The 24,013-nt window shown below is 33.9% G+C and overlaps 6 protein-coding genes and 1 non-coding gene across 7 annotated transcripts; 3 read left to right on the top strand and 4 right to left on the bottom strand.

Moving 5' to 3' along the window:
• Window positions 1-908: 908 nt before the first annotated feature.
• LOC112082834 lies at window positions 909-2,162 on the top strand. The gene has a single exon (XM_024150373.1). It carries the CDS (start codon window positions 909-911, stop codon window positions 2,160-2,162), a length of 1,254 nt encoding a protein of 417 aa, XP_024006141.1.
• A 944-nt stretch (window positions 2,163-3,106) lies between these two features.
• On the bottom strand, window positions 3,107-3,224 carry LOC112083303. Its single transcript, XR_002897591.1, has one exon. It is a non-coding gene; the product is annotated as a U5 spliceosomal RNA (small nuclear RNA).
• Window positions 3,225-3,569: 345 nt separating this feature from the next.
• Window positions 3,570-6,154, top strand: LOC18011035 (non-structural maintenance of chromosomes element 4 homolog A). The gene is made up of 7 exons (XM_006393015.2): window positions 3,570-3,954; window positions 4,036-4,116; window positions 4,370-4,622; window positions 4,718-4,808; window positions 5,189-5,405; window positions 5,490-5,581; window positions 5,680-6,154. The coding sequence occupies exons 1-7, from the start codon at window positions 3,717-3,719 to the stop codon at window positions 5,914-5,916; spliced, it is 1,209 nt and encodes a 402-aa protein (XP_006393077.1). The 5' UTR covers window positions 3,570-3,716; the 3' UTR covers window positions 5,917-6,154.
• Window positions 6,155-6,190: 36 nt separating this feature from the next.
• LOC18010847 (AP2/ERF and B3 domain-containing transcription factor At1g51120) lies at window positions 6,191-7,334 on the bottom strand. Its single transcript, XM_006393016.2, has one exon. The coding sequence runs from the start codon at window positions 7,332-7,334 to the stop codon at window positions 6,252-6,254; it is 1,083 nt and encodes a 360-aa protein (XP_006393078.1). The 3' UTR covers window positions 6,191-6,251.
• A 180-nt stretch (window positions 7,335-7,514) lies between these two features.
• LOC18010598 (probable plastid-lipid-associated protein 12, chloroplastic) lies at window positions 7,515-10,467 on the bottom strand. The gene is made up of 11 exons (XM_006393017.2): window positions 10,130-10,467; window positions 9,998-10,051; window positions 9,814-9,888; window positions 9,594-9,719; window positions 9,322-9,513; window positions 9,149-9,232; window positions 8,967-9,059; window positions 8,829-8,882; window positions 8,658-8,737; window positions 8,468-8,575; window positions 7,515-8,017 (listed from the first exon to the last, which is right to left on the bottom strand). The coding sequence occupies exons 1-11, from the start codon at window positions 10,421-10,423 to the stop codon at window positions 7,945-7,947; spliced, it is 1,233 nt and encodes a 410-aa protein (XP_006393079.1). The 5' UTR covers window positions 10,424-10,467; the 3' UTR covers window positions 7,515-7,944.
• Window positions 10,468-10,558: 91 nt separating this feature from the next.
• On the bottom strand, window positions 10,559-11,458 carry LOC18010599. Its single transcript, XM_006393018.2, has one exon. It carries the CDS (start codon window positions 11,367-11,369, stop codon window positions 10,740-10,742), a length of 630 nt encoding a protein of 209 aa, XP_006393080.1. The 5' UTR covers window positions 11,370-11,458; the 3' UTR covers window positions 10,559-10,739.
• A 7,825-nt stretch (window positions 11,459-19,283) lies between these two features.
• On the top strand, window positions 19,284-20,378 carry LOC18010884 (F-box/kelch-repeat protein At4g23580). The gene has a single exon (XM_006393020.1). The coding sequence runs from the start codon at window positions 19,284-19,286 to the stop codon at window positions 20,376-20,378; it is 1,095 nt and encodes a 364-aa protein (XP_006393082.1).
• Window positions 20,379-24,013: the final 3,635 nt, after the last annotated feature.

The raw sequence follows: 24,013 nt of genomic DNA on the forward strand, positions 1-24,013 counted from the left end.
AGGTGTTAAGGTATTTACAAGGAACATTGTCTCTCGGTCTCTATTTCAAATGCGGAGGTGTTAACGGCTTGGTAGGCTACAGTGACAGCAGTCACAATGTAGACATGGATGATGGGAAGAGTACAGGAGGTCACATATTCTATCTGAATGACTGCCCAATCTCATGGTGCACACAGAAGCAGGAAGTTGTCGCTTTGTCCTCTTGTGAAGCAGAATTTATGGCGGCTACTGAGGCAGCTAAGCAAGCTATATGGCTCCAAGAATTGTTTGCAGAAGTTATTGGAACAAAGCTTGAAAGGGTAACAATTCGTGTGGACAACAAATCAGCAATTGCCCTTTCGAAAAATCCAGTATTTCATGGACGCAGTAAGCACATTCACCGCAGGTACCATTTCATACGTGAGTGTGTTGAGAATGACCAGATCGAGGTTGAGCATGTCCCTGGAAGTGAACAAAAGGCCGACATTTTGACCAAGGCCTTGGGAAGAAACAAGTTTAAAGAAATGAGGGAACTAATTGGAGTTCAAGGAGTATCATTAGAGGATTTCAAGCTTGGAGGGGAGATTGTTGAACTAAGCTTGAACAAAGCTTGAGAAACAAGGTTTCTAAAAGATTTAGGAAATTTAGTATATTTAGGAGATATCTAAATATACTTTAGGAGTTATCTAAAGGAAGTTTTCTATTTCTATAATGATTAGGAATTTGTAAGTTTCTCTCTATAAATATGAAGTTGTCGAGATGTGGCAAATTCATGAGATTAGAGAGAGACCTTGGAGGCTTTAAGTTTTGAGTGATTTTCTTAAAACAAAAGGTGTTTTGGCATTCTTATAATCTCTTTAGAACTTTATTTGGTATCAGAGCTTGAGAAGAAGATCGATCCAACTTATCATCAGCGAGAAAGATAAATCATGGGGGATATCGTTCCTGTTTCACAGACAAAGGAGATCAATGTTTCATCAATTCAATGTCCAATGCTGAATTCGACTAACTATACCGTGTGGGCAATGAGAATGAGAGTTCTTCTTAAAATCCACAAGGTTTGGGAAGTCATCGAAACAGAGACAACCGAAGGAGACAAGAATGACATGGCTATGGGATTAATTTTTCAATCAGTACCCGAAGCACTTGTTCTACAAGTCGGAGAATTCAAATCTGCATATAAAGTCTGGAACGCCATCAAAGGACGACACGTCGGAGCAGAAAGAGTTAGAGAAGCACGGCTACAGACCTTAATGGCAGATTTCGATCGTTTAAAGATGAAGGACACCGAAACCATTGATGATTTCAGTGGTAAACTATCGGAAATTTGCTCGAAAGCCGCTGCATTAGGCACTAGTATTGAAGAATCAAAACTAGTTAAGAAGTTTCTTAAGAGTATACCTCGGAAGAAGTATATACACATCGTGGCATCACTGGAACAAGTACTTGACTTGAACACAACGAGTTTTGAAGATATCGTTGGACGCCTCAAAGCATACGAAGAACGTATATACGAAGAAGCTGAGGAAACTCAAGAAGAACAGAGCAAGTTAATGTATGCAAATACAGAGACACAACAGAACCACAATCAGAACAATACGAATAGAGGCAGGGGTCGTGGTGGACGCTTCAATAACAGAGGAAGAGGACGCGGAAGATCGTATGACAGGTCATATGAGCCAAGAGACTTGTCAAAGATCGTTTGCTATCGGTGTGACAAAACCGGCCATTATGCCTCAAGTTGTCCAGACCGTCTACTTAAACTCCAGGAAACGCAAGAAAACGAAGAAGAAGAGGATACACAAAAGGCAGAATCTCTGTTAATGCATGAAGTTGTGTACCTTAACGAACAGAATGTGAAACCAAAGGAGTTTGAGATACGATCAGATATGGAATGGTACTTAGACAACGGCGCCAGCAACCATATGACAGGAAATCGAGCCTGGTTCACTAAAATCAACGAGATGATCACAGGGAAAGTACGATTTGGCGATGACTCACGTGTTGACATCAAAGGAAAAGGTTCGATACTGTTCATAACAAAAAACGGTGATAAGAAGATACTAGCCGACGTCTATTATATACCAAACCTCAAAAGCAACATAATAAGTCTAGGACAGGCTACTGAGAAGATACTAGCCGACTCTCAGATGTCTATTATCGGCATTGATGCCACATTTTGAACCTCCACAGAGACGGTTTCCTTTTGAGAAAGGAGTTAGACCACCATGGTGGCCTAAAGGGGAAGAGTATTGGTGGCCTCGAGACCAAGGTCCCGCACCGCCTTATAAGAAGTCTCATGACTTGAAGAAGACGTGGAAAATTGGGGTATTGACTTCAGTTATCAAGCATTTGTCTTCTGGTAAAATTCGGGAGATTGTTAGTAAATCCAAGAGCTTGCGGAATAAAATGACTACTAAAGAAAGGGACACTTGGTTTAACATTATTAACCAAGAAGAGGCTTCAAATCATGAGAATATGTTGAATCCTTCAAAATTTGAGATGGCTAAAATGCAGAGAATGAGAAAGAGGAAGCCGGAGAGCGATTTTAACACAGTGATGGACAGAACAGAACGATATGAAGACAGCCAAATCAAACTAGACCAACTGTGTCTAAACCGAGACCATCTTCTTGGATATGGAACATCGCTATAAGACCCTTCAGCCAAAAGCTCAAGAAGATGTGAATTTCAGTCGAATTGAAGGAAATAATGTCGAAGGGGATATCACTGAAGACTTGATGAACAATATCTCAAGCAGCAAATATTAATAACCAAATGTATTTAAAGAGAGAACAATGGTTCAAATTCAACTAACAATAATAGCCAGTTTGAGTTAATGTTTTGATTCTACACCGTTAGATATGTCAAAAATTGGTACTTCTTAATCTTAGCTCATATTTCATTTCTATTTTTTAAAAAGAGACTCGTATTTTTTCGAATTCAAAGCAATTGAAAATAAAATAAACTTTGAGAAAACTCAATCTAAACTCAATTAAGCAAAGCAGGACAACTCGATTAAACAAAATTTAAACCAAAATAAACACATTTTACCTGATGCATTTAAACTGGAGTTGTTTTAGAATTAACAACACTAGCCAGACAGAAAAATTCAACTAAATATTGTTGGGCCCACTCGGAAGCAGGACCCTCCAAAAATAGGCGTATGCCACTTAGCGTGGAGAGCACACGGTATTCTTTAGTAAAAGGCGAAAGAATAGTTCGCTTTGTGCTCACCACATGGCTGCGTGATTTTACTAGATGCAGTGACAGTCTCTATTTATACTACGAGTTCTGCTTCTAATTAATCCCTCGTATCCGATGTGGGACTCTGAAACGAAAAACCAAAATGGCGTTTAGTCATTTAAAACTCTTTTTGGGCTTAGATGGGCTTTATAAGCATTGTCTTTCAACATTGATGAACATCTCAAGCAACAAGTAGAATTAATTTGACAAATCTCATTTAATACATTTTTGAAAAAGTTACTTTACTCGATTTAGCTGCTTTTAGTTTTCATTCGGCCCAATTTTCGCGAGCACAATTAAAAATCGGGAAGCTTTGTGATTAGTTTGGGCTCGGCGGGAAAATCGTCGAGTTTCTCTTCCTGGTTTTTCCCTCAAATTATCAAAATCCCCAATTCTTGTCTGCCGTTAGGGTTTCTATTGTCTCCACTTTTTTCTTCTTCTTCTTCTTTCGCTTCTACTTTTTTTCTTTCGTCGAACAATTCTGGATTTATCATGAGGAGGACGGTGAAGAGAGAATCGGCAGTAGCCGGCGAAGGCGGTGGCAGGAGAGGAGTCGACGAGTCGGGGCGTTTAAGGTCTGTGAAGAAGGAGAAGGAGAAAGAGAAGCAGAGGAAGAGCGTAGGTGGCTCCTCGCAACCCGACGAGCCGCCGATTCAGGAGGAAGAACAGGGAATCTCTGATCGGAGGATTCTCAGATCTCAGTATCTCGCCCTAATTAACAAAATCAGCGGTGCGTGTAGACGCTTAATCACGCTCCTATTCCGTCTTCTCTATGCCCATTGTTAAATTAGGCGTTTCTTTTGTTTTGCAGATTCTAAAGATGATTTGACGAGGGTTGATTCGGACAAGTTCTCCCGAATTTTTAGTGAATTTGAGAACCTGCACCAGAAAGGTAATCACATGCTTTAACATTGTGGAAAATAGTGATAGGTCTTTAGTTTGGTCTCATTTCACGAATGAATGAAAATGCAGCTCTTTTATATAGATTTTTGTGAGTCGGAGATGTTCTAGAAACTTGTGATTCTTTGGTTTCATCTCTCAGTATCTGAAGTTTTCTTAGGTTAGTTGTATTAGCAATGAAATGTGCCAATTCTGTCTTGCTGAAAAGACCTTCTTTTTTTTTTTTGGTTGCATTTTCCACGCAGTTCAGAAGCCTAGGGAGCAAGTTGCAGATGCGGAGGCTTTTCTAGATATAGCAAACACCATAATGTCGTCGGTGAAGTCTCAGTCTGCTAATGGGGTCTCTCCGGCTGAGTTTGTTAATGCTTTGGTCAATGGGTTTGGTCAGGCTTCTCTAGGGATCGATGCTGATGAAACTGCCCCAGTATCTCTAAAATGGAAGGATCTTGGGCTTGCTGTCTGTTCTACTGTTTTGGTATCATGTGGTTGTTCCACAATGTGAGTTCTCAAAATAACCACTTTACATTGCTTTGCTACAGCTGAGCGTTTTCTGTTTTAAGCAAAAGGTTTTGTTTTCCTGTTTTGGTGATCAGGTTGGGACCTATGGACACTGAATTGAAGGAAAGGAAAAGGACAGTCCACAGAAAACGTACAAAGCCTGGTGAAGGCGTTCGTCCAGAGGAGGTAAGAATTGTTTTGCAGACCCTGTTTTGTTTGAGTTTATGACCAATATTGAACAAATATCTAGTATTTGTGGTTCGTTATATCTTCTAGACTTCACATCTGTAACTTTCCACTCCTCAACTAGCTTTGTCGAATGCTTTATATCTGAGCCTGGTCAGTAACCTTTACAAGTCAGTTGCAATGTTGTATATGTCGTGGGCTCTGTTTAATTGTACCGAAAAAAAGTGCAATTGGAATTTCTCATCTGTTGATTGATTTGCAATGGTTCTGTAGTTGTAAGATATGATGCACTGCTTCGTGTGGAACTTGTTGATTGTTATGTAGTTTGGACTTAGATAAGTAAGAAAAGAGCTGATTTGAGTACATGTCGTAACCAACAGGTAGATGATACACAATCAGAAGAGAAAACAGATACAGACAAGAACATGGCGATAATGTTTAACATCTTACGGCAAAAGAAGCGCGTGAGGCTTGAGAATCTGGTGCTCAACAGGAGATCATTTGCACAGACCGTAGAGAATTTGTTTGCTCTATCTTTCTTGGCCAAGGACGGACGAGTAGAGATCATTGTCGATAAGAGTGGTTCTCATTTTGCTTGTAAGATCACATTTTCATCCTCTTACGTCTGATTCTGATATTTGATTCGTTTCACTTATATCTAATCTCCAAATTTGTCTTCAGTGCCGAGAAACGCACCCAGTGCAAACCTGGTGATGTCAGGGGAAGTCATGTATAATCATTTTGTGTTTAGATTAGATTTCAAAGATTGGAAGGTAATAAAATAGAATCTCGCTCATTTCAAACTCTCGATTGGTTATAGTATGTCCTGAAGATAACCTGAAATTTTTGTGGTAATGATATGTGTCAACAGCTAATGTCTGAAATGGTGCCAATGGGCGAAGAGTTAATGCCACACAGAGAAATTGCAATCGCTTCATCTTCTTGCCCCTCTGCATCAGCAGGCTTCACACAAGATTCTCAGACAACGCCGATAAGAAAACTATCGAGAAACAGAGGTTTGGTTGTACAAGAAGAAACTGTTGTAGAAGATTCTCCTGACATGGAGGGCGATGGAACTCGAAGGAGATGTAAGCGGAGACTCACTTGAGAAGATGAGTCTTATTGTACGGAGTGTATAGAGTGGAGAGTCAAAACTCCTTGTGGCTATTTGATTTTGTGACATTAACTTAATGTCTTCTTTAGAATTGTTTTGTTCATGGTAGGTTTTAGCATTTAGGTGGCTTTGTCTCAACTCTGAAAAGGAACCATTGAAGCCTTTTTGGCTTTTCTTCTTCTTTATCTTATCAAGAGAGACATTTGATCTAATTAATGTTAGATTATCAAAACTGAAAACACAAGTTTGTAAATCAAGAGGCTACGTAGTACAAATCAAAACCAAACTCTAATTAAGATATTAAATATATCCCTATAATATCGAAATAGCTATTGGATCATAACACCAAACAGCATAAACCCTCCTTTCTTCTCCTCTGATTTGGTACCTTTATCTTCTAACTTGGGATCAAAGACGTTTCCTGTTTTCATTTCTTCATCAGAAATCTCATGAGCCGTCTTGTTTAATCCCTTGGGATCCACGAAACCATTGCCTGAAAAGTATTGAACATCGATCATCAAGAAGTTGTTGCTCTGACCTTCTAATGTCTTGACATTGCTGGGGACATCGCAATTGTAAAAGACGATAACATCGTTCTCCTTGAGATTCTTCTCCTTGACAAAACCATTCCATCCTCTGGTGAAGACAAAGCTCTGGCTACTTCTCCAGTAACAATACCTAAACTTCCATTGTCTCATTGCCTTATCATAAAACACAACCTCAACATCGTCCACAGATCCTCCCACTTCTCCTTCTTCTCTCTCGTTTTGATCATCGCTTATGAAAGGTAAATGCTTCACTGCATACTTCTTAGGTATCACAAGCCTATTCAGTTTTCCAACATCGCTCGGTGTCAACTGCTTCTGAAAAAGAAGCATCCACGTGAAACACTTGTTTGATTCTTGTCCTCCTTCTCCTCCTCCTCCTCGGCTCTGTTTTGATCCCACGATGTTGATGTTGGCGACAAACTGAGATTTGACTCTGAGATAATCTCTGAACTTGTGTTGGTAAGAACCGTCTCTGATCATGTTCAACACAGCTTCTGTTGTGTGGCGAACTTGAAAGTCCGGTTCGTGGACCGTTAAATCAGACCAAGGAAAGTTTCGGTGCGAGTTAGCGTCGAAGCTTCGGAGCTTGATGGATGCGCTATCGTAAGCTGCGGCGGCTTCAGCAGCGGACTTGAACGTACCGAGCCAAATCCTTTTGTGGTTTGCGTAAATCTGAGCCCCCCAATGACCGTTCTGCTGTTGAACCACACCTTTGTATTTTGTTGTCGCCGTGTTGGACAAGGCAAAATTTGTTGATGTAGATTCAGTAGGTTTCAAGCTTTGCGTGAGACGCAAGACAGAGTCACTTGAACCTGATGTAGTCTCCATCGTTTTGGTTTCAGTTCCTGTCTGGTCGATATCCATCAGAACTCAAAAAAATTCAAGAGACAGGAAACAAATGAGACAGAGACAGAGAGATTTACGGCCAATAAGCAAAAGAAAAATAGAGGAAAAGAAAGAGTATTTGAAGGAGATATTTGAGGGAGCAAATCCTGGAAAATCAGTATTATGTTTCTCTTGTATCGTTATCAGTTTCCATTTTTTGTTGTTGTTTCTAATTTTTTCAAGAAAAAATTGGTAATTTGACAGAGTAATTAATTACACCGGAAGCTGTTAGTGGCAAGTTGCCTTGTTAATGAGATTCTTTTTCAGATTTAATATCTCGGTGGAAAATCAATATTCCGTGAGGATTAAGACAAGCTGGAGAAAAATATTCAACTAAATTACTTTTTATGTTTTTTTTTTTGTCTTAATTTAGACATTAGTAGCGAAACTTATATCATCATCTCATGTCATGTGGTTTCTTGTTTTTTCTGGTTATTGTTACAATCTAAAAAAACTATTGATCAAGGAAACTTAACAATCATCTTCCATTGTTGTAAAACACTTGATAGTTTCTTATAAACTAATATTTTTATATAATCATGTATAGAACAATTTCTTTTCTGGTAACGGGAGATCTCTTTAAACGCAGCTAAATTTCCCGAATGTGCACGAAAATAATGTTATCAAATCCTCGACTTATTCTCATCTTCTCATCTGTATAGCTGCAAACATTAAAGCAAGCATTTTTGTATTAGCTATTTAGCACTTAGCATGAACCATCATTTGGTTATTAGGTTTGCTTCAATGTATTTTGTCCAATTTCTCAAAACTTTTATAACCAAACTAAACCCAAATGTTTTTTTTATTCATTTTGATTCGTCAAATGTTTGTTTGGTTTCAAGTTCTGGTTCGGATTCAGTTTTATTTTTGATAAAAAAAAAATAACATAGGAAAACACATTTGAAATGGAATCAATGCATCATATGTTTTTATTATATTATGATTTACATGTAAATGGAAATTTTATCTGTTAGGTTTCATTTCGGTTTGTTCAGCATAAATAAAAACAATAGTAATCAACCAAATTTGGTTCTGTTAACTTTGTAAGCAATTTAATGAATATCATCTTCTCTTGTGAATGTAGAAGAATAAGATAAAGCAAGAGATCTTACAGGATTTGAAGCTCAATGTTATTTGTCAATTCGATTGGATATCCAAATGGTCCGCCTATAATTGCTGAGTCGTTCATCTTCAGTTCATAAGTACTACCACTTGATTTCCTACAGATCATGAAACCAATCAAGAAACAAGATCACAAAGAGTATATAGTATAATGACTTTCTGAAAGGTATAGAGACTTACAAGAATTTGCCTTTCATTGAGAATCTAAATGCCGGAATGATGTTAACTTCAAACTTTATTCTTCCATCCTTCTCGATGATCTGAATCAAATCCTCATTTTTTGCTTAAACGAAACAAGCTCAAGCAACAATATACAGTACCACTAAAAGACATCTAATAAAGTGTTTTTACCTGTCTCCCCATAAGACCATTTGCTGCATTTTCAAGCCAACTATCTGTATACATCTGCAACACAAAAACCGTAAAATTGCTTAATGCTTATCCAAAAGAGAGAAATTAGTTGTTAGGTGAAGTTATCAGAAGACTCACCTGTGAACTCCAAATCATTTGCCAGCTTCCCTCTAGAAGTTCATAATCATCTTCTGCAGAATTAGAGTTCGACGCAAGAAACTCATCGATAGCCTGTGGTTGTACTAAATGATCCATTAATTCCAATTCAAATCCAAAGAAAGTTTGTAATTTCAGGTTTGTTGAATGCATTTACACATTACCTCTGCAACTCCTTTGTCTCGAGATATAGTGGCTAACAGTTTCTGCCTAGGCACGGTTTCTTTTTGCAGAACAAATGTAGTTCCCTGTGCTAAATATACCGCCTTATGGATAAACAAACGCTAAAAAAGCTTTTAGTGTTCTTCTTTATCAGAATTAAGAAACTTCATTTTACCTTGTTTCCCCTTGAGATCCTTAGGTTTCCAGAAGGTGACAAATACGTAATGTCTAACCAACCTTTTGCTTCATCACCAAGAAGTCTAAAAGGAACTGGATATGGAACTTTGAAAGGAAGGAACTTCAAAGCGAAAGCTGCTCTATCAAAACGAAATAAAATACGTTTCTCATCTTTGATCGACGCAACTGCCTGTTAATAAAGAACCAAGAAGTATAAATTCTCTGTTAAGTCTTTTTCATGCAAAAACTTAGAACAAAGAATCTCAGTACCTCAACTTTTAGCTCTCCAATGATGTCTGAGAATTTAACAATGTTTGAAACACGAGGATCCTCGTTTGTTGTCTTCAAGTATACATCTTGAAACACAGTGAACACATCTACTCCTGTAAATGTTCTCTGCAGAAACACATCATTCCATTTTCTTCTTCTTACTTACAAATCATCAAGAAGATGGAATATTAGTGATGAATATATGTGAGAAAGAACTGACCTGGATTGGAGATGCAGTTCCAGGTCTTGTGGTAAACATTAATTGCCAACGACCTTCGATTAATTCAGACTCTGTCTACACATTTTGAATTGTTCCCAAAGAACAAAAAAAATGATCAAAGAACTGAACACAAGAGACTATTGTAATGTGAAGATGAAAGGTTTCTGTAAGAAAACATTCATACAGGATTTTGAATGCCTTCTAAACCTTCAAGAGCCTTCACAGCAGATTCAACATCCTAGAACAGAAATGGTTCAAATCAGACATTAACCAAGAAACTGCCGGAAATTTAAGAAATTTAAAAGTTTTAACATACATTGAGCTGTTTCGGAGAGGCGGATTTGCCACGGCCTTGAATTCCGATCAAAGCGTCAATGAGTTTCATCTCGGCATCGTTGAAAGAAGATTGTTGTGTCTGGTCAGTGACAGTAGAGGAAGATGAACAACTGATTCGCAGCGTTCTGCAATTTCTGTGTGAATTTGGTATCTTGTTTGTTGTTTTGAGAAGATGGTATCTCGGAGAAGACGATGAAAGAGAAATCGGCGACGATGGGCATGGAGACAAACATTGTAGCGACATCTCTACGGTGTAGAATCTAAGAGACGCCATTGTTGTTGTCTTAGTGAAGCTTTTGTTGAATGGTTTAAAGTTCGCTTTTTTTTAATTGTGTGGTGTAGAACAGAGCAGTGGACTGATAAAATATCTTACAAAATGAAATTAGTGGAAGTAAATTTTCCTCAATTAATTAAGTCTTTTCCTTCCCAAACCATTATGTTCTTCACAATTTGAAAAACAAAAGCATGAATCTTTGTTCAAAAATTCTCGTCTATCATCTTCAATTCCTCTAGCAAAATGTTCCAGAGATGATTACAGAAAACCAAAAAGATAAGATATTTTGCAGAAGAAGAACTGAAACCAAATTGTCTCAGAAAGAATTAGCAACTAGAATAGCTTGTCTACATCTTGCTCTAGCTTGTTCAATCCTCTCACTCAAAGTTTCTTCTTTCACCGAAGCTTTAACCATAGCCAAATCCATCTCCATCAATTTCAAAACCCTGAAAAGCTCAGTCACCATTCTCTCTTCAACTTTCCCTTCGTCTCTCAAAACCTCAGCTTCTTCTCTCGCTCTCTCTGCAACTATCTCCCCAGCTTTAGCCAGAAGCTCCTTAGACCCAAACTCTCTCGCCATTAACCCTTCGAACTTCTCTAAGAAGTCCATTATCACATACCCTTTAGGCTTCTCCAAGTTTATCTCTTTCGTTCTCTTCCAACCAATCTCGAAGTTTGGAGGCTCAGGCTTCACGATCCCTCTTTGTTTTCTGTCGCGAATGATCTCAGATCTTCTCCGTTTCTCAATTGGGAACTTCTCGGCGCTCGTCGTGTTGATCGATTCAGGTGCAGGTGTGAGATCGGAAAACTGATCCTTTGGCTCTGGATTTGAAGAGCATTTCACTGTTCGACGAATGTTTTGTACATTGAAGCTACAGGTTCTTGGTACTGCGACGTTGACATTCGTAGAAGTAGAGAGAGATTGAAGAAGTAATGTGGAAGCCATTGATTTAGAGCTTAAACGATGATGATTGGAGATAGATAAGGCCTCCTTGTAATGTCGTTTTACTGTTTACATGTTTTAGATAAGAACGTGCTGTCGTTTTTTTTTTATGTTTTAGAAAATTTTGTTTTTTTTTTCAAATGAATCGTTAGTTTTAAATAATTTGGCCGTTGAGGCAACAATTTTCTTCCCAGATTTATTTTCTGTGACGTTTCTGTAAAACTTAAAGCTATTATTTTTCAATTCTCTGTAACTCTATGATGAGTCAAGATTTTAGACCAAGTTAGTTTACAACTTAATTCCTTGTAGTTTGGTTGGAAACCTTCAATTAAGGCATGTATGACTAAATCGAGTAAGTTAAGGATCACTTAATTTAAAAGTTGAACAACTCCTTTGTTTGAACTCTGATTGGGCTAATTCCACTTTGCTGTGATTCCTTGATGAGTCAAGAACATGGATCGGGTCAGGTCTCAGCTTAGACCTTTGTGGTTGGGCTTAAACTCCATGAAATGAGCTCATATGTCTTCTCGAGTGAATTCTGGTCCAAAATCTAGCCAGTAGTAGTGATTCCTCGTCTAAGCCAAAAGTATATTCTTAATATATTCTTTGAGGATGATTGGTTTAAGCTTTCACCTCTGCTTTTGTTGGGCTCGCCTTTGAGCTCCATTTCCCTCTCTGATTCAGGTTTGGCATGGTTTGGTTTGATCAAAGCTAACGACCACATCAAATCATGTAGATGAGAAGCTAGAGGAGGATTCTGCAGTATTTTTCTATAAGACATGTTGTTTTTAATTTAAAGGTAAATCTGTTTTTGAATTTGTACTTATCAATATTTATCGCTTTAGGATTTAAGATTGGCTAATAAAATGAGAGGACTGACTTTTTGGTGTAAGAAATATTTTGTTAGTAATAAACTTGTGTATAATTGTTTAGTAAGTTGCTTTCCTATCAAATTCTAAAAAACAGTGAGTGCACCCAAAATGTACAATTCCAATCGTTAGAATACAATCATATACATTGGCAATTAAAGTTTTTATTCTCTTTTGTAGTTTAGTACGACTTCAATAATTCAATCATTGATGTGTGCAACAAAGGACCTAGGAAGCGACTCCCTTTGGACGGAGAATTCAAGAATTCGATTAATGACGTCTACATGGAGGATGCAATTATCTCTTCACTCGAAAGAAAAAATGAGATACTTCGCTATAAAATGTTTGGTTTGTATTTTGAACTCAGATATGAGCTAACATCATCTTGGTGTGTGTCACAGATAATAGTTGTCTTACATACGGTGCCAGTTTTAAGGGAGTGTTAATTGTGCAAATGCATAGAGTTCCACAATTTTAATTATTATTTTTTTATATTTTAGTGTCCTGAAATTTTAAATTTTCACTAAAAATGGTCAAATTTTCAAATCATAGATATTTAGTCCATAATTTGTAGTAGAAAATTAATCATAGCACAAGATCAACAAATTCTTTGAGCCAGACCTGCTTACATAGAAAGGTTATCTCTAGATGAGGAATAAAAAGAACATAAATATCGTTTGAAAATTTTTTTAAGCAATATATTCTATGACCCTTTTTAGTGGTTTCAAGGTGTAAAAATTTCAAACATCCAGATCCCATGAGATTCCCATAAATTTTATTAACTTTTTCTTGTTTTTGCAACCAATTATAATCATTTTCTTGATCCAGTCAAAATTTACAAATTCATTAAAATTCTAATCTTTCAAAATATTAGATTCAACACACCATATAATCTCTATATTATTGAGTAGACATTTACATAAATGAACCTTTATTTGTAAGATATGACAAAATATTTTACATAAATAAACATTTATTTATAAAATATTACATAAATAAATTTTTACGTTTAAGATATTACATAAATAAACTTTATAAATATAGAAAATTCAATTAAATATTCCTCCGTAAGAGATAGTTAAATATAGAGCTCACACATTTATTTTAAATATATATGGATATAAATTAAAAGTATATTTAATTTCTTTACTTATTAAAATATTAAAATATATTCTATTATTTTAAATAATAATCAATCCATATATATGAAAAAATCTATTTATACTTTTTGCAATATTTTTTATTTGTATTTTCATGATTAAATAGTATCATTTTTTGAAAATTAATTCAATTATTTTTATAAAAAAATTGAAATATGTTTTCAAAATTTAGATTGTATTTTTTATGGGTGGTCGAAAAACTATTTTAGTAAATTTTAAAATAGATTAAGTAGATAGTTTTTCTACTTTGACAATTCTATATATAATCTTTATTAACACATATTATAGAATTCATTAACAAAAAATAATAGTTTGATCTCTAATTAAATATTCATAATTAAATTATTATTATTATTATATATATATTCTATTCTATGTTGTATGTATATAAGTATATATATATATATTAACATCATGTCACATTTATATTAAAAAACTACTTATAATTAAACAGCATAACAAAACTAGCTCAAAATCCTATTTGATGGATACATATACAATAAATATCGGTTATGTAATATTTCTATATGTATTGTTATCTAATTGTCACCAGTTTTATTTATTTTATTTTTTGTTAAAAAAATTTTATCACTAATTTTTGTTTAACCAAAAACTTAAAATTAAATTTAAAGATAATTTTAAAAATATTACCCCGCACAATGTGTAGATTAATTTCTAGTTTTATTTGACTCTGATAGAGGATACGTTGAGATTAAAGGCTTAGCATCCATAATTTTTTGTTAATAAAAATCAGGTTCACTATCATTCAGGTTCTAAATCCGGTTCAGATTGCATTGAGTTTGGGACCAAGCCAAATTAATCCACATTGGTTTGGTTTTGTTGGGTTCAATTCGTTCTTTGGGTTAGGATTTATTTTTCTACTCCAATTTGACTTTTTTTTAAACGACGCCGTGTACACCACTTTTAGTGTTTTGCAATATCTTCAGGATTTCGGATTCCCCTAATCTTCTGGTTTATCCCATCTCCATTATCTTACTGGTTTGACCTCATTTTATTTGGTTCAGCTATTTAAAAGTTATGTAACTAAACGATATATAATATAACCTCTATAAATTAATACTCGATAAATTAATAGTTTAATAAATTAATACATTTTTAAGTTTCAAATTAGTTTTTCGAGTTGATTTTTATATCGATAAATTAATAACTTAATAAATTAATAAAATATTACAGTCTTAATATTATTAATTTATAAAGGTTTAACTGTCTATAGCTTGTGAAATTAATCAACTTTTATTTTATTTTTATTTATTTTTATACTAGTTGATTAGCACGCTATATTTCATATTATTGGTTATTGATAATAAAAAATAATTTAGTAATAAGATTTTTTAATAATATTTAATATTTCACCATAAAAAAATAATAATTTAATATATTATAGCTAAATAAATGACATTAACCAAACAACATATAGCATAAATTGTTTGATAAGAAAGGATGATTACCATTTTATTAAGCTAGGCATACATATTCTATAGATGATACCCACTATGAAAGGTATTCAACCTCGTTACAATTATCGATGTTGAATCATATCCACCAAGACATTATATACTTACACCCATATTGTTCACAGCTAGATACGACTCAAACCAACAACTGAATTTGATCTACATATCTAGATGACTAGATCACTTAACTCATATGAAAACTTCTATATTTCAAAAATTAAAAGGAGAATAAAGCTCTAAGGATTGAAATTTCACATACATTTCATTGTTCTCAGATGTCTATTTAGCTTACATTAATCTAGTTTCAGAAGAGTAACAAAATTTTAAGATGCATTCATTATTTCTCTCCTTTTTTCTCCCTCTCTCTCCACCTCCCCTTCTATCTCTCCCTTCCTCTTTCTCTCATGAACGCAACAAAATTAAATTACATACCACATTTTTATCCGATTTAAATTTAATCTTATTCTTTTCCTCTGATTTTCTCTTTTTCTAGTTAGTTTTGGTGTCTCTTTTCTGGTTTTCACCCATTAGTATTTTTAAGAATTGGCTTCAATATGTTATTATTATAAGATACCACAATTTGATTCTGATAATATATATTCTTATGTATTCCTTAAAAGTTTGGAGTTGCCATTCGAGCTTCTGGAAATTCATGTGATTTATTTTTAGATTTATTAAAACCTGGTTTGGATCATGTTATCATATTGATACCTATCTAATCTCACATATTGTTTTAATTGATAAAAACTTGCAATTATAAACTTGTATTATAATGTGTCATAATTTAGATCTCAAAATTTTTTTTTTCAGAATTGGCAAAACCAAATTTAAATTTAGCTATTCAAATTTTTTTTTCGACCCAAACTGTCTCGCCATTAACCCTTCGAACTTCTCTAAGAAGTCCATTATCACATACCCTTTAGGCTTCTCCAAGTTTATCTCTTTCGTTCTCTTCCAACCAAACTCTAAATTCGGAGGCTCAGGCTTCACGATCCCTCTTTTTCTGTCGCGAATGATCTCAGATCTTCTTCGTTTCTCAATTGGGAACTTCTCGACGCTCGTCGTGTTGATCGATTCAGGTGCAGGTGTGAGTTCGAAAAACTAATCCTTTGGCTCTGGATTTGAAGAGAATTTCACTGTTCGACGAATGTTTTGTACATTGAAGCTATAGGTTCTTGGTACTGCGACGTTGAGATTCGTAGAAAAAGAAGGAGATTGAAGAAGTAGTACAGAAGCCATTGATTTAGAGTTTAAACGATAAGGATTGAAGATAGATAAGGCTTTCCTTCTTCCATTACAAACTAGTTAACTTTCTTGCGCCTTGCGCGGGCTGATATAATTTCCATTTAATTGTTTGAAAATCTAATAGTAGTTTGGATTCATTTGTTTTTTATTTTTGAGTATATTTGTTTGTTAGATTTTCTTATATTTAATGTTGGAAGACATGATCATGAAAACAGTATAGAATATAAGAAAGTAAATAAAAATATAGTAGTATCCAAATAATTTATTTTAAATAGTATTGAGATCTTTTGATCAATGTTCTATGTATTTTAAACGTAATTTTTTGAAGTATCGTATAAACTTATTCGATTTTGATCACTGTTTTATGTGTGTTTAAACATCACAAATACTGTCATTCATTAGTTAGATAGATATATATATATATATATATATATATTTTTTTTTTTTCTTTCTTATAACTTTTTTTGTTAGAGTTTTTTTTTATAAAAAATTTTAGTTTTTTTTGTTTTGAAACGACATTCATTACTTTTTAAATAGTTTTTATTTTTTGTTTTCTTTTAAATTTTTGTTATTTTTTTCTAAATTTCGGAAACATAAAAATGGTAAACACTAAGAGATATAGATTCCGTTTTTTATATAAAAAAACGTTTTTGTAAATATTTTTTTCAAATTTCTGTTATATATAATTTTAAAACGGTTTTGATTGACTATGAAATTAAACATTAAATCATAATAATTTTAGACCGGTTTGTTTTAAGTTTTTTTTTACATATCATCAGAACCAATAAAAAAATGATATGTAATTGTAAAAATAAGGCTAAACAGTTTTTTTACAGCCGAAATTCTTTATAGAGCTGACATGTAAACGAAAAACTTTTAAAATTATTGTGAACGTGACACATAAGCAAATCACTACACAAATAAGTATATAGATAGATTAAACCATAATAATTTAGACCAGTTTGTTTTAAGTTTTTTTTTACATATCATCATATAAGAACCAATAAAAAAATGATATGTAATTGCAAAATAAAGCTAAACGGTTTTTTTAAAGCCACAATTCATTCTTGAACTGACACGTAAGCGAAAAGCTTTGAAAATTATTATGAACATGACACATAAACAAATTACTGCACAAATAACAAATAAGTATATAGATATAGATAGTATCGTTTATATATTTTTAGATAAAAAACGTCACTTCGTTTGATCCCACTTGAAAACGACGTCGTGTGATGAAGTAAACGACTCCTTTTCACCTTGATAATACTAATATGATCGAAGATACTAATTATCAAATGCATAAGCCATTTTAAAATATGAAAATATAGGAATAATGTAAACTTTAAAAGTATTGGTAAAAGATATTCAAAGAGAAAGAAAATAGAAGTTAAGTAAATAGAATAGCTTGGGTGAGTGAGCAAATTAGCTTGGGTGACTTACAAGTTACAATTAAGTAATGAACACATACAGTAAAATTTATTATTATTATCTTACATAGTGAAGTGGGTTCTATTTCCATTCTTTCATATCATTTTGTAACATGATATGGGAGACTAATTGGTACAGACTCTAAAGACTTTAAGTTTTCTTTTGAAAATAAAGTTGAATATTACTCGAAAGTTCACATGAATAGTATTAAAAGGTTTAAATATAGCATCAGTATTACAAAAAGTTTTTTTGTTTTTGTATAAAGTAGCATCGTGTGGTGAAGTAAACGACTTGTTTTTCTCCTTGATGATAATACATGTCACTCTTTAAATATAGAAGATATAGAAATAATGAAAAAAATTAAGATATAGGAATAATGAAAGAAATTCAAAGAGAAAGAAGAGAGGTAAGTAAAGATGACAAGGTATTTAATTTTCTTCTTTTATGTGTGAGTGAACAAATTAGGTTAATTACATTGAAGTAATGAACACATATACCTAAGTTAGTATCATAAAATTCGACAACTGTTACTATATATGTAGCATAGTGACGTCGGTTCTATTATTTCCATTCTTTTACATCATTTTGTAATGTAATAGATGAGACTAATTTGTACAGAATGTAATACCATGTCTATTGAGGACCTCTCATATTTTTTTATTTGAGTTGCTAATGAATATTTTAAGTTAAAATAATAAAAAAGAAATCTAAAAGATTAGAGTCAACTATTACAAAAAGATTTTTAGGACACGGTCCATAAAGGATTGCTTAAAAAAAATATTATAATAATCTTAAACAATTTTTAATGAAGCCTTCTAATGTACAATGTTCTAAGGACTTCAACTTTTTCTTTTAAAATAAAGTTACTCAATCACATTGTGAATGTTTAAAGTTACTTCTCCTTTTGAATTTCTCACAGCCTAAATGATTTCTTTTGGTTTTGTTGTGCTCGTTTATTTATATCAATTTTGATAGATGATGATCATGATAAATATCTATATGCAATGTCGGTTAACAGCAAACTATTTTGTCAAGGTCTATGAACGGGGTTTGATGATATGGTTAGAGACAAATTTATTTTATTCTAATGTTCCATCATCCATGGACGTTTCATTTCAAAAAAAAAAAATCCTATTCATCCGTTAATACTAACTCTGTTCCTTATCGATTGAATCAAGGAACACGAACAGAGGACACACGAACTTGAACATGAACAGTTTTGGAAACAGTGTATAATAACTGAACTTTGAGACAATTTATAATTAGTAATGCGTAATCAACAGAAAAGATAGTATATAGTAATAAACAAACACAATAAAAAAAGATATTACGCAATACTTAAATAAAATTATAAAACACTACAAAATGTGTAATTATCTTCTACTTTAAGAATTTGATAATTTTTAAGAATCGTTGACAATTTTTAAGAAAAAAATGAAATTCCTTATAAATTTAATAAAGTATTTGAATTTTGAAGTCATAAAAACTCTATCTAAATAGTAAATACACAAATTAACCAATAAAACCTCAATAATAACAAAAAAATATATTCTAGTTTGAATTAGGAAGCCGAATCCCTTGATATAATGAGATACGGTCAAATCTTAAATAGACTAGGATTGCATATACGACTTACGAGTGTATATATACAGTATATCTAAACGAAAACGTCGGAAGACTTTGTTCAACTGATCAAGAACGTTGACGTAACTAGATCGAATCCAAAACAGTGTGTTAATGTCGAACGGAGAAGAGTCACATGTGATGACGTTTCAGATGCTTCCTGACGATGTGGTATTAAACTGTTTAAGCCGTATCCCAAGATTGCACTACCCGAGTCTTTCCTTAGTTTCCAAGAAATTCCGTTCTATCATTGCTTCACGTGAGCTTTACGAAACACGTTCATTCCTAGGCCGCACTGAGAGTTGTCTTTACGTGTCCTTACGATTCGGTCTTGGCTCTAACCCACTGATTTGGTTTACTCTCTGCCAAAAACCAAATAGCTCTAGCAAAATTTTGGTCCCAATTTCATCTCCTAATTCTCCTTTTGAGCGCATGTCGGGTGTTGTAGCGGTCGATTCTAGTATTTATTCCATAGGCGGTGTAACTAATCCATCGTCTAGAGTCATGGTCATGGACAGTTATTCTCTCACATATCGTGATGATGCTCCAAGCATGCGAGTGGCCCGTGTGTTACCATCTGTTTGCGTTCTTGATGGGAAAATATATGTTACGGGAGGCTGCAAAAATGCCGATTCAACGAATTGGATAGAGGTTTTCGATACCAAGACCCAATCTTGGGAGTTTTTGCAGATCCCTAGCGAGGAGATATGTATAGGCTCTGAATACAAAACCATGGGATATGAAGGAACCATCTATGTGGGTTCTCATGAACGGAATGTGACTTACAAGGTGCATAAAGGTAAATGGAGAGCGGCAGACTTAAAGATGCATTGGGGATGGTGTGGCAAACCCATTTGTGTGATAGATAACGTGTTATTCCATTATTATTGTTGGATGATTTATTGGTATGACTCCAAGAATAGAATATGGATACCGTTGAAAGGTTTGTCTAGTTCTTTTATGTTCCCTTTTAATATGGAAAGTGATATATCAGCGGTCAGATTGACGGATTATGGTGGCAACATGTCGGTTTTATGGGTGGTATATAAGACTATTAACTACCATACGGAGAAAATAATGTATTGTGCAGAAATTGCGATTGAACGAGACCAAGGAGGAGAGATTTGGGGGACGCTTAAGTGGTCTGACATTGTGTTTGAAACCAACCAGCATTATTGGCTTGAGGATGTTCTTGCTACTACTGTTTGATGAATGGCTTATGAATCATATATATGAAGTGAATCGTTCATTGTTGCAAGGAAAACAGTTTTGTATTTTTATATAAACTTTTTTGGTTTTCTTCTTTATATAAATTTTTGTAGTTTTTTATTTCCATTACTTATCATGTAAGTATATGATGAATAATTTCTTTTGTATTTGATCTTGAAAGTGAATCTGAAGAAGATAAATAGGAAGAAAGCCATGGACGATAAATTTTGAACAATTTTGAGAAGATTGAAAAAAAAGTCAGAAACATTCCATCATTACTTACAAAATTCAGAAACGAAATTAATGTGGTTAAAAAAAAACCAGGTCTGTATGATTAAACAGAATGTGATTAAGAAAATATTTTAATTTGGAATATTTATGGTAAATTTGGGTCCATATTTGTAATTTCAAACTAAATGGAGACTATTGAATATGGACTACAAATTCAAACCTTGAATTCCAATGCCATTTTATTAAGCTCTCCTTTTCATCTCCCAAACCCATTTCATGGAAAGTTCTATTCTTCAAATAACAAAATATCTATATACTTATTTGTGTAGTGATTTGCTTAAATGTCGTATTCATAACGAGTTTCACAGCGTTTTGCTTACGTGTCATCTATAGAATGAATTTTGGCTGCAAAAAACCTTTTTAACCCTATTTTTTAATTACATATCATTTTTTGATTGATTCTTATCTGAGTATGTGTTAAAATAATTTTTAACATATTACTCTAAATTATTATGATTTAATACTTTATTTGATTGTCAATCAAACTGTTTTTCACATTTAATAAAACCAATAGTTAGTCAAATTTAACAAAAAAAATAAATATTAACAAATGAGATGTCTATAATGGAATGACGATATTTGTGAAGTCTAGATTCGGGTTTTTGACTTCAAATATTTTAGTATAAATTTGTATGATTTCTTTCTAATTCTCTCATACCCCTTCTAAATTGTTTAACATCTTCTTTTTTCTTTGAACAAGTTCGTACGATAGTTCAAAAAATTACGTCAAAAATACATAGAACAATTATCAAAATCGAACAAGTTTGTACGGTACTTCAAAAAACTATGTCTAAAATACATAGAACAATAATCAAATGATCTAAAATACATAGAACAATAATCAAATGATCTCAAAACTATTTAAACTAAATTATTTGGATACTAATATGTTTTTATCTACTCTCTTCTATTTTGTTTTCACGATCATGTCTTCAAACATTAAAATGCAAGGAAATCTAACAAACAAATATACACAACAATAGAGAATAAAAAATAAATGAATTCAAACTATTATTACATTTTCAAACAGCCAAATGAAAAATTATATCAGTCCATGTAAGAGACGAAAACGTTCACTAGTTAAGTTCACTAGTCATAACTCATAAGTATAATAGAAAACGAGATAGCTGTGCTTACCTTGGTAGGAAAAAGGTAGCCTTTTTTTTTTGTTCAACTCTATCATCTTCAATTCCTCCAGAAAAATGTTTCAGAGATGATTACAGAAAAAAAAAAAAAGATAAGATCTTTTACAGAAGAAGAACTGAAAATTAAACTGTCTCAGAGAGAATTAGCTACTAAAATAGCTTGTCTACATCTTGCTCTAGCTTGTTCAATCCTGTCACTCAAAGTTTCTTCTTTCACTGAAGCTTTAACCATAGCCAGATTCATCTCCATCAATTTCAAAACCCTGAAAAGCTCACCATTCTCTCTTCAACTTTCCCTTCGTCTCTCAAAACCTCATCTTCTCTCTTGCTCTCTTTGCAACTCTCTCCCCAGTTTATTTAGCCAGAAGGATTGGAGATAGATGAGGCCCTCCTTGTAATGTCTCTGTTTACATTTTTAGATAAGGATGCACTGTCGTTCAAACTCACACCCAGTGTACTTCGTGTACTGTTTCTTTACAGCTTCATCATCAGACCGAGAATTCCATACCAATCAGCTTCTTCTTCTTTATTGATCTTGTATGATGCAGAGATGTAAACGTTGATCATCATTGACATTTGTTTCAAACCATCAAACCATCAACGTTTTGGGTAGGATTATTGGCAACCGGCAGGCAAATGAGGTAATATAGTTTTGTCAAGCTTACTCAATAGTAACTTGTTTCCTCGCAGATTTATAGCTCTGTTAAATTGTTATAAAACTCGGAATCCACCTTGTCTTATTGATCTCACGATGATCAAAAGTTATCAAGCTTTGCAGAAGATGGATGATGATAGAGATGGAATGTGGTGTTTGATTGACTCTCTCAATCAAATGAGTTGATTGACTCTCTCAATCTTTGTTCGAATAAGTAATTTGAATCACTTAAATAACTAGATCCAAGGTTTCTAATGAACAAAGTGAATCACACATAATATTCAAGAGAAGAGAAAGAACAATTCTTCTAAGTCACTCTTTAAAAGAAAACAAAAAGTTCTTATATTAATTTGATTGAGAGGTGATTTTTACAAATGATCTATAGAGCTTTATATAGAACTCTTACAACATTCTAAAGCCTACAAACAAGAAAAGAAATCATAAAATTAAAAGAATATAGCGATTGGGGCTATTATGACGAGAATCGGCCAAAACAAAGGAAGTGATGTCGCCTTTGTATCTGGACGGTTTGAAGGGATATGTGAGCTTCTCTGGAATATTCTGGTCGCATAGAAATCTCTTGAAACACAGCATCTTAGGGAAAGGAGCCATTAGAGAGTAAATGATCTTAATGTGAACACATCTAAATAAGGAAAATGCACCTGATCCTATGGTTGCTGGTGTATGGGAAAAGTTTGTTGACTCCTCTAGACATGTAAGAGTCTCTCCTGGTCGCCAAAATCTGGTTTGTAGAGGATTAAACCGATTGGTCTTCATATTTTCTAAAAACGACTCCAGTTGGTTTAATTCGAGGTACAATTGGATTCACCTGTTCCAATGCATCTTGGTTCACCTTGGAATGTTGTATACAGCTTCTAGAAGTAGCACAAAGTCTCCTGGCACTAATGATATGTTTGGGGTCTCCCAAATCCAGAAAGTTCTAAATAAGGCAATCCACGTTAGAAAGTGAATAACTTCCCAACAAAAACCACTTTTTGGTACAAATCCAATTCACTGTAACTCTCTGATGGGTCAAGATTTTAGACCAATTTGGTTTACAGCTTATTTCCTTTTTGGTTGATCGAAAACCTCCATCTAAGACATGTATGTCCAAATCAGATAAATTGGGAATCACCCAATTTGTACATTGAATAACTCCTTTGTTTGAACTCTGATTGGACTAATTCCACTGCACTGTGAATCCTTGATGAGTCAAGAACATGGATTGTGTCTGGTCTGAGCTTAGACCTTTGTGGTTGGGCTTGAACTCCACGAAAAAGCCCATATGTCTTCTTGAGTGAATTCTGGTCCAAAATCTAGCCGGATGTAGTGATTCTGGTTATCTCCAATGCTGGTTTGAGAAAAAGGTGAGATGTCTCTACAAAATACTCTTTGAGGGTGATTGGTCCAAGTTTTCATCTCTGCTTCTGTTGGACTCGCCTTTGAGCTCCATTTCCCTTCTGATTCAGGTTTGGTTTGGTATCTTTGATCTGATTTGGTTTGATAACGGCTAACGACCACATCAAATTGTGTAGATGAGAAGC

This window comes from Eutrema salsugineum, unplaced genomic scaffold (assembly GCF_000478725.1).
Source record: "Eutrema salsugineum unplaced genomic scaffold, Eutsalg1_0 scaffold_7, whole genome shotgun sequence".
NCBI lineage: Eukaryota > Viridiplantae > Streptophyta > Magnoliopsida > Brassicales > Brassicaceae > Eutrema > Eutrema salsugineum.

Coding starts and splice junctions, on each gene's coding strand:
- LOC112082834 (XM_024150373.1), top strand. CDS start 909: ATGGGGGATATCGTTCCTGTTTCACAGACAAAGGAGATCAATGTTTCA.
- LOC18011035 (XM_006393015.2), top strand. CDS start 3,717: ATGAGGAGGACGGTGAAGAGAGAATCGGCAGTAGCCGGCGAAGGCGGT. Junction 4,809..5,188: donor AAGGCGTTCGTCCAGAGGAG/GTAAGAATTGTT, acceptor CGTAACCAACAG/GTAGATGATACACAATCAGA. Junction 5,582..5,679: donor TAGATTTCAAAGATTGGAAG/GTAATAAAATAG, acceptor ATGTGTCAACAG/CTAATGTCTGAAATGGTGCC.
- LOC18010884 (XM_006393020.1), top strand. CDS start 19,284: ATGTCGAACGGAGAAGAGTCACATGTGATGACGTTTCAGATGCTTCCT.
- LOC18010598 (XM_006393017.2), bottom strand. CDS start 10,423: ATGGCGTCTCTTAGATTCTACACCGTAGAGATGTCGCTACAATGTTTG. Junction 9,060..9,148: donor GAGACAAAGGAGTTGCAGAG/GTAATGTGTAAA, acceptor GTACAACCACAG/GCTATCGATGAGTTTCTTGC. Junction 8,883..8,966: donor AAATGATTTGGAGTTCACAG/GTGAGTCTTCTG, acceptor TTTGTGTTGCAG/ATGTATACAGATAGTTGGCT.
- LOC18010599 (XM_006393018.2), bottom strand. CDS start 11,369: ATGGCTTCCACATTACTTCTTCAATCTCTCTCTACTTCTACGAATGTC.
- LOC18010847 (XM_006393016.2), bottom strand. CDS start 7,334: ATGGATATCGACCAGACAGGAACTGAAACCAAAACGATGGAGACTACA.